Source organism: Petaurus breviceps, unplaced genomic scaffold (genome assembly GCF_028583685.1).
Source record: "Petaurus breviceps papuanus isolate PSGF00001 unplaced genomic scaffold, PetGlider_PUasm1.0 90825, whole genome shotgun sequence".
Taxonomy (NCBI): domain Eukaryota; kingdom Metazoa; phylum Chordata; class Mammalia; order Diprotodontia; family Petauridae; genus Petaurus; species Petaurus breviceps.
In genome coordinates, this window is record NW_027187353.1 from 987,564 (window position 1) to 1,005,010 (window position 17,447).

The window sequence follows — 17,447 nt, forward strand, 5'->3', positions numbered from 1 at the left end:
ATAAACTGGAGGATGAACAAGCCTCATGTCATATGAGTATTAGTTGAAAGAATTGGGGGCGTGACAGCTATATTTAAGTAGTTGGAGGACTTTCTGGTAGAAGGGGGATCAGAGTTTTGCTTAGCTTCATAGGGCTCTTAGGGGATGGAAGTTGTTGAGTCAGTCTTTGACTTGATAGAAAGACATGTTTCCTTAAGAGTTTCAAAGCAGAATGGATGGCCTCTAGAGGTTATGTGACTGCTTTGGGAGGGTAGGTTGTAGAAAGGCATTTTGCTTGGGTTTATGATATTAGAGGTGAGCTCTTCATGAAACTTGTTGGGGATTGTTGTAGTTTGGTATTTTGTCCTTGTGGGAATTCAAGTGTTGTCTTTTCACTTAGAAATTGCTTTGGGTCTCCTAAGAGAGCTCATTCTACATTCTGATTCTTCTTTCAGCTTTTTGAAAACTTCAGCTTTGGTGATCTGTGCCTCAATTCAATTCATATATCTCAGAGGTTCTCCACAGACAGCTCTGGATACTATGCTTCCTCTGGGCAAGTTGACTTCTCCTGAGGTATTGTATTTCTTTTTTTCACATGTTTACATGTTGAATATTTTCATGATGCAAGTGTCCAAGCAGTTGTCCTTGTTCTACTTAGCAAGGATGATGTAGAGTTCAGGGAAATGTGAAACAATAACTTATTAGGGTAGATCCATGGAAAATAGATTTATCATGGCCTCTCAAGTAATCCAGAGCTACCAACCTGACTGCCAAGGTATACCATTAGGCCTTGTCTCAGGTGAAGCAAAGATTGGACATAAGGCCCTTAACCTCTCAATTGCCAGCAAGATCCACTTTCTTTTCCAAAGTCCATCTCTACAAATGAATTTCTGGGGCCCTTCAGAATGACACATATGTGAATAATGAAATTCTTAAACATATATTGTGGACCTTTATTTCTTGGGTTCCCTCAGCTTAAATTAAGGATCCCTCCTTCAGTCCCCATTTCCATTTAACTTGACTGATTTTGTTTTTATTTATTGGATTTTCCCCAGTATTAGTGCAAGTGCTTTGAAAATATTAAAAATTCACAATCTTCAGCAAATGATTGCACCCTTTTGAAATTCTTTCCCTTCTAAGTGCCTCACTTGCTTTTATTAAGACCACTTTAAATCTTATATAACTTTTTTATGGTTACTGGATAGAATGTTTTAAGATGAAGGAATTTTTAAAGTTTGTTCTTGTTCTCCATGATGCTGAAAGAGTTTTCTTTCTTGCAGATTTGATACCTTTACATTTCTTTTTTAGATCTTCATTTTACCCAACCCTTTGTATCTAATGGAACTGCAGTCAGTGTGGTGGCTTTTATTTCTCTCTCTGGACAATAGCAGTGAAAACATTGATGATATCAGCAAGATTCTGCAAAATTCCCTGGGAGAATGTCAGTGCTAGAACCTACTCACTTCTTGCCGAAGACCAGCAGAGGGAGAAGTGCTCACAGCTCTGGCTTTGTCCCACCCCAGTCTTCCCTCCTTATGCAGGTGTACTGACTGTTCATTTTTTTTTTCTTTCACCCTTTCCCTCACTCGAAGTCCCTTTCCTTTTATTTTCTTGTCTCAGGGGAACTCAGAAGTCTAGAGGCCATGTTTGAGGTGAATGATCAAAGCCTTCTCCAAAGTCTTCCGATAATATTCTTTTTCTCATTCCTTCCTCTTTCTCCCAAAGTCTAACTACTCATTTTTTAACAGTCTTTTAACACATGAAGAATGCTTCTAGAGTTGTATAAGGATGTAATGCTTTAGTTCATTTGTGAATAAATTAATTTCCAAAACTAAATGTGTGATTTTTTTCCTTAGGATTTCTAAACATCCTTTTCCCGACTGACTTTGTTCAGACTGTTTTTGTTTAGAAATTTACCACTAAAAAAAAACAAACCAGTATTCAAAAATATAGCAGCTGTTTTTATAGTGGCAAAGGAGTGGAAATTGAAGGGATATTTATCAGTTGGGGAATGGTTAAACAAGTTGTGGTACATGATTGTAATGGAATATTGCTGTGCTATAAGAACGATGAACAGGCTGATTTCAGAAAAATCTGGAAAGACTTACATGAACTGATGCAAGGTGAAGTGAGCAGAACCGGGAGAGCATTGTACAGTAACAGCTGTATTGTATGATGATCAGCTGTGAATGACTTAGCTATTCTCAGCAATACCATGATCTAAGACAATCCCAAAGAACTCTTAATGAAAAGTGCTGTCCACCTCCAGAAAAAGAACTGATGGAGTCTAAATGCTGATTGAAGCATACTATTTTTCACTTGCTGTATTTTTTTGTATGTTTCTTTTTCTTTGGGTCTTTGTCTTCTTTCACAACATGATAAATATGGTGATATGTTTTGCAGGATTGAACATGTATAACCTATATCAGATTGCTTACCATCTCTGGCAGGGGTAGGTAAGAGAGGGAGAGAGAGAATTTGGAACTCAAAAGCTTTAAAAAATGAATGTTAAAAATTGTCTTTACATGTAACTGGGGAAAAAATAAAATATTACTTTAAAAAATATAAAAAATAAAACTAGTTTTAAAAATGTTTTCATCCACACTCTCTGGTACATAGTAAGTGCTATATAAATGTTAGTTTTTACTATTATTAATTTTGTATCCAGGAACTCTGTGGTCCAGGCTCTATGTGGGCTATTTTGTATTTTCTCTTCCCTTCCCTGTTTAGCAAAGGACTTGGTTTTCATAACACTCATTTTTGTATTAAATTAGATTTTACCTAAATACTGATTATTCCTTCATCACTACTTAGATGGCATGTGGAGATAGGAACTCAACTGGAGGGATAGTACTGATTGATTAGTTAGGCTTAGTTTAGAGTTCATTTCCTTTATCCCAGCGCCAATCTTGTTCTCCTGTGTTCTTTCTTAACAAATATCATGCCTGTTTGTTCTCCACCCACCCTTATCCTCAGCTTGTTATCTGGTTGGTAAAGACCTTTTCAGAATTCTTAAGGTGGAAAATTATATGTCAGGTATGAACAATGTGGAATAATGTTCCTAGGCTTTAGTCATTAACCTAAAATATACATCATTAGAGAAATTATAGTAAATACTAAAATCCCAGCAGAACACCACGCAGTTTTTGTCTTTGCAGTTCCTTTCTAGAAGGTTGTTAATCCACTTTTCCTTGATTCAGAAGGAGCATTAATAAACCAGCATTCCTTTGGGAATAGCAAATAGAGCTGCTCCTTCAGAAAGGAGAGTGACTGGTAGTTTTGGTAAGGACTTGTTTTTTTGTTTTTAAAGTAGTGACATAAGGAAGCTCCCAAAGCATCTTTGTGGAGAATGCCAAAAGTGTGTGTACAGGATTCAGAGGTCACCTTCTCATCAGATCATGACTTAGTTTGAAGAGGCGGTGTTTTTGTATATAACCTCACTTCCCTATTAGCATTGTCACCTTGTAATTCATATTCTGTGGAGATGTGAATAAATTGTGTAAATGACAACTTTGTGTTCTGAATCACTGACTTTACCCAAAATTCCAGGATCAAACTGACCACAAAAAATTAGAGGACTCTATCACCAGTCTTGAATGGTCATGAGATATGTGGTGCTACAGTGTATTTGGGATTTCCCAGAGATTGTTTGATAATGTCCATTGAATAAATTCCATATCTTTTGTAAGTACTTCATAGGTTTTCTTGATAGATAAGGGATCAGTATCTTGAACATGTGCTCTAGTATATTTTTCTTTTCTTGGCCATGTTCATTGTAAAGTTTTGTTATTTTGCTTCATTTGAAATTGTGTAGAAATTTTATTAAACCTGGCTCAAATTTAGTCTCATACTTTTTGTTCCAGGAGTACCTGAAAAGGGTACCACATGCTTTGGTGAAGTTCCCAGTTAAACCTTCAGGTAAATTATAAAAACCTGAAATGGTAACAACTGAGCAAGTTTTGAAAATGTGATCAAATATGTCTCCTTCTAGGATGTAGATTGGTTCAATAGTTTGAACAGCCTCCCTTACAGAAAATTCCAGTGTTTTCTTTCCTTTTAAAGCCAAACTATTAGCCATTTTATGAGGTTTTCTGTCACTCATTCTTGGTCATCTTGTCCCCTCCACCCCCAATTCCAAGCCAATCTGAAAAAAATGGAACCTCTTTCACAACTTTGGTTCTGGCTTATTTAAAGATCTTGATCATTTACTTGCTTTTAGCATAGAACTCATATTGATTTAGCTTAAAGGCCCTTTAAAAAGGAAGGTCATCATTACAGATCTTTGCAGAGGATTATGGGAAATATTTTGTGGCCTTTGAGTACCTGGATCCAGACTTCTTGAGGGGGGTGCTTTCGAGACCCGCAACTGGACTGTCGCTCTTTTAACCCCATTCTGGAAAGGGCTTTCATTTAAGATTGGAATGTACTGGAGAAGAGCTATAACATCTAGAATTCTCATCTCAAATTCAGTCTAGTATATTAGCAATTTAACTGTTGGGGAGCTGACATACAGAAATGGGTTTAGTATTCCTTACTGAAAAGCAAGGCCACTAATAGAAGTGAGTGGAATGGCTCAGTGATCTCAAGGATTGTGTGGATTCACAGTCCTCTCCTTCCCTGCCAAGACAGAGTATGACTTCTTTAGTTGGGATTAGATGAAGGCATCAATGCCTAAAATCCTTAATCCAGTAGCACCTCTTAATTAAATTGGCAAAAAAAAAAAAAATTCAGAAATGGATCTGTTGTTTTCTGCTTTCCTAATGGAACTCCAGTCCAGACTGCTGAAGTTATTCATATTTAATTCCTGTGCAGACCAAACCTAGGCTAAATGTAAAAATCTTAATCTGTGTTTTTTCCTCTTTCCAAAGATTGAGATCGTGTTTGTCAGTTCTGTTCAATTTTTTTCATGTCATAATGGCAGTTAAATTTGAATGAAAATATAATTGAGTCCTGAGAGTTAACATGTTTTATGCTGCTAGATTTATCTGCTTCCTTTTAAAATTTATTTGTATTGTAAATATCACCTTATTCCTCTTCTGATCCTGAGGTGGTGCTTAAATTCCTGCTTTCCCAGATTCCAACAGTTTATTTATAATAAATAAATAAAATATATATATAATTGATCAATCTTTAGATTTTCCTGTTTGAAAGAAAAATATAACAGAATATGCTTAACCCCCCCCCCCAAATTAATGGTTCACAATGTCCAATTTGAGGTGAAGTGTGATAAGGACAATGAGGAAATAAGACCAGCCACAATGCCAAGGATGCAGCCTCTTGGCATTTGACGTGGGTAGCCTTTTGCCTTTTAGAATTGTCTTGGTGAGAGCTGACAAAAGGACTATTAGTCCCCAAACAGCTGCTTGGAAAGGGAAGACATCTGCCCCCATTTTCCATCCATTCTGTTTCTAGCCATTGTCCCTTGAAACGAACATGTGAGTCTAAGGACCAAGAACCAGTTCTTAGACTCCTTTTGTCTTAATGGAGTCCCCTAGTACCATAATTTAGCTGAAGCCAGCTGCCAGTACCCAGGGACAGCACCGAGGCTTACCTGTCCTAGAGACAGCTTTAGTCTTAGAAGTCTGCACTTGGGGTGAAAAGGAGAAAAAGAGAAAAGGAGAAGAACTGGAACAAAATACCCTTTTGGACAACTGCTCTTGGTTTTACAAGGTCTAGAAACCCGTGTATTTCTTCCAGACTCCATCCTTGCTTGGGAAGATGGGCCTTGCACCCTCCTGCCCTTTGTCCTTCTGGGAAGCCTCTAATCCTTGTTAGGTCAGGGCAGCGCCCTCCCTGGGACTTGGATTCCTGAGCTCGGTTGGGCTGAACTGTTGCTTAGGTCTGGTTTTCTCATCTGGCCATTTGCTTGGAAATCGCAGTCTGTAGTTTTCCTGGGCTCTGCTCTCTGTCTCACTATCTCACTATCTCAGCCTCTCAGTCTCTCAGTCTCTCTTCCTCCCCTCCCCACCCCCCTTTTTCCTCAAGCCAGGTATGATGATGTCAAACATGATGCTGATGCTACAGTTACAGACACAGCCCCTCCTGGCGCAGCCTCTGATTCTCTTTGCCTTTCTGCTTCCAGCTCTGGGGGTTTTCAGACAAGTGCATCTCCTAATCAGGTCACATTTCATCTAGGACCCACCATCCATCTCTTTCCCCAGTCATTTCGGTGGTGGAGGAGGAGGAAAGAAGAAGACTTTTGACTGCATTGTGGTGGGAGAGGGAAGGAAATTAAGGCAAAGAAATTTTTAAAAAACAAAACAAAAAGACTAACCAACCCCAATCCAGATCAAAGATGAGCGCTGGGGGCTTTGGGCTGCGGCTGCTGCTGCTGCCCCTTCTGCTCATTGCCGCCCCTGCACCCGTTTCGGCGGAGGGGGATCCTAAGGGGGTCAAGGATGGCGAGACCCCTGGCAATTTCATGGAGGATGAGCAATGGCTGTCGTCCATCTCTCAGTATAGCGGCAAGATCAAGCACTGGAATCGCTTCCGAGACGTGAGTCTGCAAAGCCGCAGCCCAGCGGCGGCGTGGGACCGATCTGGGGTAGAGTGGGGTGGGGTGGGGTGGGGTAGGGTAGGGTAGGGTAGGGAGGAGAGAACCAGGTTGGCCCAGTGGGGATGAGCTGGAAGGTGAGGGCCCTGGCCGGCACCCGGCTCCAGCAGTCCGGGAGCGAGGGAGCTGGCTCCCAGGGGATGGGGATTTCAGGTGCACTGGGCTAAAGCTAGGCGAGGGGAGCGGGCTTGTGGAGTGGCTTAGGGTTTTGCAGCAGTGGAGGCAGCCCGGGGCACCGGCCAGTGGGAGGGCGGTTTGGTGCAGAGCCGGAGCGGCCGAGAGGCTGGCAGCCGGGAGCCAGGGAGCCAGGAGCCAGGAGCCAGGAGCCAGGGAGCGGCGGCGGCGGCGGCGGCGGCGTGTTGCAGCCAGCAGCTTTCGCGGCAGAGCCTCCTAATTGCCTCGGCAGTGAGAGTAAACAACATACACCCCAAGCTCTTGCCAAGCTGCCAGCTCGCCGCCGCCGCCACTGCCGCAGCAACTCAGCCCCCGCGGGCCTGGGGGTGACCCTCACCCTTACTCTTCTTCTCGAAGGGGAGGGAGATGGGAAGACCCGGCGCCGGCCCCTCGTTCCCATCCCGGAGAACCCCGGAGATTCATTCAGTCCCTTGGGGGGTCCGGCACCTCGGGCAAAGGGGGACGCCGGTGGGAGGGGTGGGGCCAGTCTTTGGGGCCATTTAGGGTTAGAGGAAGGGGACAATGGGGAAGAGACCACAAGAAGGTCTTTGCTTATCTTCCCAAATAATGTTGGACAGCTATTTTCTTTTTTCAGGAGGGGCAATAGAAATGGGGATGGTCGTAGAGGGCAGAGGGAAGAAGATTGTCTATTCTTTGATAAGGTCTCTCTCCCCTGCTCCTTTTGTGAAGTCGTAGTTTCCTGCCCTCTCTTGAATACCCAACCTCAGACCCTGTGCTGTTCCTTCCAGCCCCTCAAATGACTGAGAGACTTTGCTTAAATAGAAGAAAGGCCCAAAGGGGTCTTTTCTGTTGGTAACCTGTTTATCCAGGGAGCTGGAGAGAGAGGTAATCCTTGCTCACTGGAACAACTGGGATAAGGGAATATGGTTGAAAATGTGTGGGGGAAGGGAAACTTCCCTGGGCTCTTTTGCTCAGGCCCTAACATAGGTAGGTGATAACCGTGGGCCTGATTTTATATTTTCTGTCTTTGATGAGGGAACCAGGCTCTGATAAAGGACAAAATTTGAGTCAGAGTAAGAGAATTTGGTTTGGGAAAGGACCTGCATAACTGAGTGCCTGCTTGGACAGGAGCAGATTGGAGGAGAGAGGGGAGATCCTTTCTTTCTACACTCTACTCAGTCCCCAGTTTCTCCTTGGCCAGGGCTTTGCAGTGAAGTGCAGTGAAGTAGGGACTGGGGGTGGGGAGGAAGTTGCAGGGATTGTGCAGACAGGCTCCTGGGCCAGTGTTGATGCAGCACTTTGTTTACTGGCACCTGTAGATCAAAGAGGAAATGATAGAGGGCAGTTTTCCCAGAAGTGCCTTCTCCTTGGAACCTTGGGGCTGTAGGAAGGAGATAGGATTGTCTGGGACCTTGAAACTGGGAGGACTTTTGAAGGAGAAGACATAATCCCATGAAACTGACCCAGAGACAGTGAACCCCTTGAGGCCAAATCAGCATTTGGCTGTCGTGTTCTTCAGGCTGCCTCGTTGGAATCAGTTTAGAAGAATAAGCATGAAAACACATTTCTCCACATTCTCCCCTTAATAAATACTGCTCATCTGCAATTTGGTTTGAAATATGTTTTCAACACAGGAATGTTCACAAACATACACACAACATAAGAGACCCTTCTGTAGAATGGGAAAGGCCTGAGCTTATAGATTTTAAGGAAGCCCAACAGATAAAGAGTTCTAGAGTGGAATTTTCAGCCCAGGCTAAATTCTGGGGCCCTGCATTTAACTGGAGCAGTAGTCTTTGTGTTTTGCATTGCCCAGACTGAGTCTACAAAGAGAACTGAGGAACCAAAGTCAGGTCGTCTCTACTTTCCCCACTCAGTTACTGTTACCTGAACAGAGAGGGTAGATTAGCTGCAATCTCCTATTACTGCACTGAAAACAGCTGGCCCAGTGAGGGGGCGGGAGCTGGTGTGATCCAAAAACCATGTGTCACCATGCCCAGAGCCTCACTCATAGCCTCTCTGGGAATCTGCCCTTCTGAGATGAAATATGTGGAGGTCTGAAGAGTTAGGGGGAATAGTGGTCCCAGTAGATGCATGGATAGGTAATCAAAATTGTAATAGTTTTTTAAACAAGCTTGCAGGATATCCTCACTTTTTACCTTCTCCCACTTGCCAGGTCAGTTGATGGGAACAGATGATTAATCACTTGGCCCCTGCTTCACACAAACCCCTAATCCTTTCCCCATCATTTTCCTACATCTATCAGAAGACAGGCTCTTCATTTGAAATCCTTTGGGATCCTGCCTGATGGAAGTTGTAGGGTGCATACCAATTTGGGTGGTCTTAAATCATCTCTTCAGGGTAGGAGGTCCCTTTAAAGCTTCATCACGTACCAGGTGCCAGGCCCTGGCAATGAGAACAGAGGCTGCCTTAGCTGCTAGAGGAAAGGGGTGGGGAATTGATCCCTTGGGATCTGTTGGCAGATTCTGCAGGAAAGCTGAAGCATGCTACCATTGCAGCCAGTACTGCTTCCTTTATTCACTCTGAAAACCAGTGCCTGCTGTGAAGGCAGATAGTCACTGAACCTATAACAATGAACTTTATTTCAATATTGACCTTGGGCACATCTGTTGCCTCCTGGAAGCTGGTCCTGCTTTGAAAATGTATTCTCTTTGCTTCTCATAGGAAATAGAGATTCCTCCTTTTAATGATGGTTGACCCTAGATCATAGTTGTGATATGATAAGTCTGGACCTTAGTCCTGTCCTTAGAAATGTTAGCCACAGAAGTGGGATTCCTGGGGGGCAGCTAGGTGGTGCAGTGAATAGAGCGCCGGCCCTGGAGTCAGGAGGACCTGAGTTCAGATCCAGCTTCAGACACTTAACATAATGCTTATTAGCCATGTGACCTTGGGCAAGTCACTTAACCCCAATTGCCCTGCCTTCCCCCTCCAAAAAACAAAAAGCAAAAAAAAAAAAAAGAGGTGGGGTTCCCTTCTTTTGCATTATAGTAGGTTATGTGTGGGGTGGAGGAGGAAGAATAGGTAGAGGAGAGGCCTGGGATGGAAAATTTCATGGAGTCAGATGAAAGGAATCTGGAGTCAGAATGGGGGAAGGAGGAGTTTATGGGGAGAGGGCTTTTAAAGTAAGTATGGGGGCGTCTCGGAGAAACAAAAAATGTCCTTGTTTGGGATTTGGAGGAACTGGGATAAAGTCATGTGACCTGAGGTGATTGAGCCCTGAGTTCAAATCCAGCCTCAGACATCTGCTAGGTGTTTGACACTGAGCCAGTCACTTCACATTTGTTTACCTCAGTTTCCTCATGTGTAAAATGGGGATAACAATAGCACCTACCTCTCAGGGTTGTTGTGAGGATTGAATGACAGGTATTCATAAAGCACTTGACACACATCTGGCATGTAATGCATGCTTGTTCCTCCAAGAGGAGCTCAGGATAGTTTGGGCTGTTTGCTTTCCCTTTCATTAGCGCTGGGATGAGATGGACAGTGCATTTATCAGATGGCTAAATCTTCTCCCTTTATAATAGAACAGTATTCTGTATTTAGTATTATCATTTCTTATATAGGAATGATTTTTGTAACTTTTCTCTTTCTTTTTTTCTCCCTGTAACCTTTAATGCCCTGCTGCCAATGGTGGAGAAATCTAGTGGCCAAGTCAGATAAGAAAGAAGCCAGGGATCTGTCTGGTTCACTAACCTTGGTCTGTCGATCCCTGCAGCAACCCGGGCTCCTTGGAAGCTGAACACCTGCCCCCACCCCCAGTTGTTCTGCACTGGACTTCACTATAGATTTTCAGGAACCACTGCATCTGATGAAAATTTAAGAAGAAACTGGCCCATTACACAGCATTCTCATCAGAATGGGGGTTTTTAGGACCGTGGTTAGACCTTGTGGCCCCTCTTTTCCTAACTCTCTCCTCTACTTTAATCAAATTCCTCTTTTGCTTGCTTCTCAGGAAATCCTAGTAGAAACCTCAGTGAAATTGAGAAAGTTAGTGGAGGTCAAAGTCCATTCCCTAAACCTGAAGCTGGGAGACATTCCCATTGAATGGCCAGCCCTGGTGATTTGGGGAGAGGAAGAGGCCATCTCTTGAACCTAAATCTACTTCTCTCCAGTTTTCACCTACTGTTTCTTGTCTTAGCTCCTGTGGGGAAGCTGAACAACAGCCCTTCAAATTCTTGAAGACAGCTATTAGTTCCCAAAGAGTCCTGTCTTCAGGCTGAACATCCCCAGTTCCTTCAGCTAACCCTCATGAGGCTTGGTGGTATGGGGAAGAAAGCGCTGGGTATGGGGTCAGGAAGACTAGAATCAGAGTCCTGTCTCAGACACTTTTTAGCTGTGTGACCCTGGGCAAGTCACTTTGTCTGTGCCTTGATTATAAAATGAGGATTATAATATCACCTCTCTCACACAGTTACATTGTGAAGACCAAATGAGATAAGCTATGTTAAGTGCTTTGCAAACCTTAAAGCTCTATGTAAATGCTAACTACAATGATGATACCATTGTCTTCATCATCTCAAGGCCCATCCTTGCTGTCTTCCCCTGGATGCTCTTCACTTTATCAATATTCTCCCTAAAATGTAGTGTCCACACCTGAACACAATTACTTAGCTATGGTCTTCTCAGGGACTATTACTTCCCTAATCCTGGCTGTTATGCTTCTTTTAATGTTGCCTAAAACCAGATGGGCCTAGTTAAGGAACAGTAATAGTAATTAAGATATGGTACTTTCTTTCTGGTTGACAGAGTGCACTTTTGGAACCTGCTTGGTTGCGTAGAAAAAGCCCTGGTTTTAGAGCCAGGAAAGACTCCAGGATCCTCTGTTAACTATGCTAGCTGTATAATCTGGCCTCAGTTTCCTCATCTGTAAAATGTGGATAATAATACTCTCACTACCTGCCTCACAGGATTATTGTCTAAGGAGCGATTTGGAAACCTTAGAAGTTCTAGAGAAGGGGGTGGCCAGGTAGTACAAAGAGTAAGAGCACCGGCTCAAGTGTCAGGATGACCTGGAGATCGAATCCCGGGCTCAGATACTTAGCACCCATCCAGAAACACCTGGCCGTATAACCTTGAGCAAGTTACTTAACACCAATTGCTTAGGGGTGTCCAGGTAGCTCATCGAGTAAGAGCACTGGCTCCAGTGTTGGGATGACCTGGAGATCGAATCCCGGGCTCAGACACTCAGCACCACGCCCAGAAATAACTGGCCGTGTAACCTTGAATAAGTTACTTAACCCCGATTGCTTAAAAAAAAAAAAGTTCTATAGAAGTGCAGGCTATTTTTCTTAATTTATAACACGTTATCTGATTTGGTCCTCACGACAAACTCCTGCAAGGTAGGTAAAGTTAAATGTTATTATCCCATTTTACAAATGGAGAAATTGAGCATCTGACCACTATATTACGTGTCCAAGATTCTGTAGCTAGTAAGTGCTAGGGCTCAAATTGGAATTTAGGTCTTCTGAGTCCAAGCCTGAAGATCTTGCCATTAGCTTTCACATAGAGGCCCTATGTGCTTAATATAAAGAACTTAGTGACCTACTCCTCTTTCAAGACAAAGAATGGATGAAAAAAAAAGACTATGGCTTATGACTGGAGTAGGGAGTGGAGCAGAGGGTCTTTCTGTTTTATATAAAGAGCCTTTACCCAAAGAACATCAAATGGAAACCAGCTAGTCAATAGAATGGATGGATACTCTAATATCCATGAGAGTTTACATAATATAAACTGAGCTTATGGAATTTGAGACCCCTAAGGTGGCAAGGATGGGCTGCAAATATTTATAAATTTAGAAACATCAATAGTTAATGGATCACAAATCTATAGTGTATTATTAAAGGAACTCATATATTTGGGGGTTATGCCTGAGGTTGATGATTATAGCCTTCTCTAAACTTTTCTTTAGAACCCTGGGCTAGATGCCCCAAGGGACTGGCACAGGGTGGCAGTTCTAATAGTTTTATGAACACCAGATGGCCTTGATTACAATTGCTGAGTCCCAGAGGATTCCCTTTGTATATGGTTCTGGGCTTGTGGGTGGGTGAGATGAGCAGGTCGAAAGATCTAAGAACTTGACCAACTGAACTTAGTGAGTTCTGAAAAGGGACAAAAGCAGGGAGACAGGTGGGTCTGCATGCTCACCAACTTGAGCCTCTCCCTCCATTCCAGTTTTTTTTTTAAGCAATTGGGGTTAAGTAACTTGCTCAAGGTTACACAGCCAGTTATTTCTGGGTGTGGTGGTAAGTATCTGAGCCCGGATTCAATCCCAGGTCATCCTGACTCTGGGGCCAGTGCTCTTACTCACTGAGCCACCTGGCTGCCCCTCCATTCCAGTTTTAAAATTATTTCCCTAACAAAAGAGCACTGGTACCTCTCAGAAATAACAGATATGCAAGGTGATATGCATATGTCTCTTGGCCTATGCCCAAGAGTGTGAGCCAGGGGAGGAAATAGAGTGGACTGAATATTCTCTTGTCCTACTAGAAAGAGGCATGGGAAGAGTGTGCTCTAGAAGAAGGAGGACCAGACCTGGAGTCAGATTTCAGCCCTGTTACTTACTAGTTGTGTGACTTTGAACGAGTCACTTCCACTCTCCAGTCTTTATTGTTAAGTTATTTCAATCATGTCCTACTCTCCATGACCCTATTTGGGGTTTTCTTGGCAAAGATACTGGAGTTTTCCTTCTCTAGCTCATTTTATAGCTGAGGAAACTGAGGCAAACAGGGTTAAGTGACTTGCCCAGGGTAATACAGCTAATAAAGTGTCTTAGGCCAAATTTGAATTCAGGTCCTCCTGATTCCAGGCCCAGCACACTATCCACTGTGCCACCTAGCTGCCCTCCAATTTTTAATTTCCTCATTTGTAAATTGAAGAATTTAGACTGGTTGATCTTTAAAGATCCCTCCTAACTCTAAAATCCTACTATTTTAAGACAGGAGTTCTTTGTGTTTTTGTGTGTCATGGACCCCTGTGGTTATCTGGTGAAAAATTAGGACCTCTTTCTCAGAATAATGTTAAATGCATAGGATAAAATACCTAGAATTATAAAGGAAATCAATTATATTGAAATATAATTATCTGAATATTTTAAAAATAATTTCATGGACACTGAGTTCTAAGATTAACCCACAAAAAGAGAATAAAAAAGGTGAGAAAAGACCAAAAAAGCTTGGGAGGCTGTGATCTCAAATTTGTCAGATCTGCAGCACATGAAGGGTTAAGTGTTCCCCCTCCCATTTCTGAGAGCTGGAGGAGTGGGAGGGCACCAGAAGCCCTGGGCCATGTGGGCCCTTGTGAAACACTGAGGGTAAGAATCATAGGGAAATTTTTTTCTCTCTTGTGCTTGAACTTCAAGCTTTTAAAGATGAAAACCTGGCAATTTCTCTTTCCTATTCCCCCATACCCTCCTTCCAAGCCTCAGCTGGAAGGTTGTTTAGGAAAGGAGTTTCCATTCTAGATCTCCAGGAAGACTTCATTCTTATGTCCATGGCTAAGTCATGCTAGGGGTACGTGCCCTTCCAAGGCAGGGTGGGTGGTGGTGGGGTGCGGATAAATTAGCAACATCCCTACATGAAGGGAGGATAGGAGCTTATGTTTCAGACTATCGCCTGTGTTGCTTTTCATGTGATAATAGATATTTGTATGATTGTGCACATGTGTGGGAGAATGTATCAGCGCAAGTTCATACCGGATAGAAAGCTTATCTCAATCAAGGGAGACCTGTGGGTGGGAAAAGTGGGCAAGTCTGGGCCCAACCATTGGCCACATGCATCCAGTTGTACTTACGCATAATCTTCATCCGTCAGGGCTCTTGTCCAAGAAGCAGACACAGGTGCAACTCCAGGAATACTTTTTTAGTTCTGATTTTATTAATAAGAATATCTTAGATCATTCTGGTCTTTTGAGGTAGAAAAGGAAAGAGAGAAGTCTTCAAAAGAAGCCAGCTCTCTTCTCTGCATGGTTTGTAGCTAGTAGTGGGAATTGTGATAGTGGTAGGGGCAGACAACCAGGACCCAGGACGTGCTTCCTTTCCCTGGAGGGGGTAGGGGCAATGAACCGATGAAAGCATCTTTTTACCCTTTATTCCTTGGCTTTGAAGTTCACAGGTAAGGAAACCTATCTTGGTTTCCAGAAGCAGCTGCTTCTGTTGTCTCACAGCCTGATGCTAGATTTGGAATGGGATTATTGGTCAGAAATTCCATCTGGGGTTCTTCTTCCTTTGTAGATTTTTTTTTTTTTGGTCTTTTTGGAGGGCAGAAGGCAGGGCAATTGGGGTTGAGTGACTTGCCCAAGGTCCCACAACTAGTAAGTGTTTGTTGTCTGAGGCTAGATTTGAACTCAGGCCCTCCTATTCACTGCGCCACCTAGCCTCCTCCCTTTGTAGATTCTTCCTGACCACACCAGTTATAGAAACCTTTCCCTGCCCTCTGCTCCTGTAGCCATTATCATCTCATTGGCATTCATCCTGTACTTGGTAAAAGTTTTGTGCTGCTGTTTAGCATTTAATGTGAATAGTGTGCTTTGCCTCTCCACCTAGACTAGAAATTCCTTAAAGGCTAGGACTGTGAATTATATCTCTTTGTAGCCTACTCAGTGCTTTACACACAGCAGGCTCTTTCTAATAGATATTTCTAGGATCACAGAATTTTTGGAGCTTAGTAATCATCTGCTTCTCCCTTCGTTTTACAAATGAGGAAACTGAGGCTTAGAGAAATCTAGTGACTTTCCCAGAGTTGAACAGCTAGTTAAGTGGGGAACAATATTAATGGTCCTTTGCACTATGCACCCCCTAGTTTAGATGTGAAATGAGTGAATGAAATAAGATTGCCTCTTGCCCTGTTTCCCACCCACGACAAGATGCAGCTTTGACAGATCTTATGGATGGCACCATTTGGTCTCCTTCTTCCCCTCACTTTCCTGTGAAGTTCAGACCTCCTCTTTCAGGGGCAGGCTCCTTATCCAATCAAACATACTCTGTGATGATCCTGCTTCCTACAGCTGGGGTAGGATGGGGAGAATTTCCTTTCCTATCTTAGTACCTTTCTCTCCTACAATATTGGGGTTCAGTGGTAGGAACAAGGTAGACACTCAGCCCCTTTCTGGGTTCCACTTTTGAAAGGAGTATTTTCTCTTTTTACTAGTAAGGGATATACCAGTCCCAGACTAGGGACCCGTCTGTCTTTCTGGTTCTTGCTTATAGATTTAATATTCCTCTTCTAGGCCCCGAATCAGGAGAAGTGGGACTTTAGATCTCCCTAACTTCTAATACTTGTAAAGCATTTGGCAGCTCCAATCGGTGATTCTTCCAGATATCCTAGGGCTTTGGGAATTGTTTCTTTTCTTCATTTTTCATTTTATTTTACCTTCCATTGACTTTGGAATTATTTCCTAGATCGAAAAACAGAGGCTCAGAGGGTGTCACATAATGAAAATCAGAGCACAAAATCAGAACCCTAATTTCTTAGCTTACGGTTATAGACCTTTCTCTCTCTTGTCCCCATCCCTTTCTGTGCTGAACTCTGGAGTCATGGGGGAGAGTGAATGTTGCATTGTGGATGATACCCCTAACCCTCACTGGTACAGATGAGGCAGTGGGAGTAGATGAGAAACTGGGCGGCTGGGGCCTTGTATTGATGTATCAATGTTGCCAGGCATGTGATCCCAGCTCAGAGCTGTGCCTGGCACCAAAGGAGTGAGTGATAAGCACATTCTTACCCTAACAAAAAATTCCTCAGAGTGGGGAGTGGAGAAGATTGGATTTCCAACTTCAGTCTGTTTGCCTGGGCTCAGCAGAAACCCTCTTCCAGCTTCTCCAAGAGGGGAGTAAATATTTAATGACTCTCCCTCCCTCCCCCTTCCCTACCTCCAACCTCCAAGTTAACTCCCATATTTAGGTCCTCCAATCTCTCTTCTCCTCTTCTGCCCCATGAAAAGGTAACTTTGCAAGGTATTTATGGTTCTGGTTCTCAGTGCCAATTATTTATAAATCCTCAACTATGCAGGAGTTAGGAACAGAGACTGTTCTGAAGCTCAGGAACTAGGGAGAAGATGGAAAGGGAAGAGATTAGTGTTTGGGGTTGTCTTGCCCTACAAGGTGTCCTGGCCATCTTTTTTCTCCCTAGCTCCTGACTCAGGACTATTTCTTCAGTGATCTGTATAATTTGAGAGTTTAGCCCTTTCCTTGAAGGCTTTGGGCAGATTTGGGAATCCCAGGCTGGCTTAATTTCCATGCCAGGAAAGACTGTAGTCTGTGAAGAATGGAAGGCAGGTTCCATCCAGTCCACAGGATATGTCATCTACCCCCCTCTTCCCTACCCAATACTATAGGATGGGACCAGTTAGCCTTCAGAGGTCCCCTTAGTCTGTGGAAGGTAGAAAGGCCAGGGACAAGGGGGGTTAATTTAGGCTGTAAAAGTATCAGAGTAATTTGGACATTAATGAAATGAAATAAACACCAGCAACTGAAAACACCCACTGTGTGGCTCTTACCCATCCTGCCTGTCTGGGGGGTGGAAGAGGGGAATCTCTCAAGCCCAGGCTTTTTCTGAGCTTGAAGCAGTGGGCCATGTTTCCATGGCAACGGAGCAGAGCTGCAGAGATCAAAGCTGGAGGTGGGTTAGCTTCAAACCACCACTCAGGAGTGTGGTGGGGCTTCTGGAAACCGATTGTGTATGTGTGTGTGTGTGAGAGAGAGAGAGAGAGAAAGAGAGAGAGAGAGAGAGAGAGAGAGAGAGAGAGAGAGAGAGAGAGAGAGAGA

The 17,447-nt window shown here is 43.4% G+C and overlaps 2 protein-coding genes across 6 annotated transcripts in view; both read left to right on the forward strand.

Annotated features, from left to right (window-relative positions):
- The window catches only part of ASCC1 (activating signal cointegrator 1 complex subunit 1), a 154,547-nt gene extending 152,732 nt beyond the window's left edge, over positions 1-1,815 (forward strand). For all 5 annotated transcript variants that reach the window (XM_069071080.1, XM_069071085.1, XM_069071082.1 and 2 more), the window contains 2 exons: positions 435-552; positions 1,288-1,815. In XM_069071080.1, the coding sequence (XP_068927181.1) occupies positions 435-551 (117 nt within the window). In that variant the 3' untranslated portion in view covers position 552; positions 1,288-1,815. The remainder of the gene's footprint in view (positions 1-434; positions 553-1,287) is intronic.
- A 4,093-nt stretch (positions 1,816-5,908) lies between these two features.
- The window catches only part of SPOCK2 (SPARC (osteonectin), cwcv and kazal like domains proteoglycan 2), a 35,242-nt gene continuing 23,703 nt past the window's right edge, over positions 5,909-17,447 (forward strand). Inside the window, exon 1 of the mRNA XM_069071092.1 lies at positions 5,909-6,475. Within this exon, the coding sequence (XP_068927193.1) occupies positions 6,275-6,475 (201 nt within the window). The 5' untranslated portion in view covers positions 5,909-6,274. The remainder of the gene's footprint in view (positions 6,476-17,447) is intronic.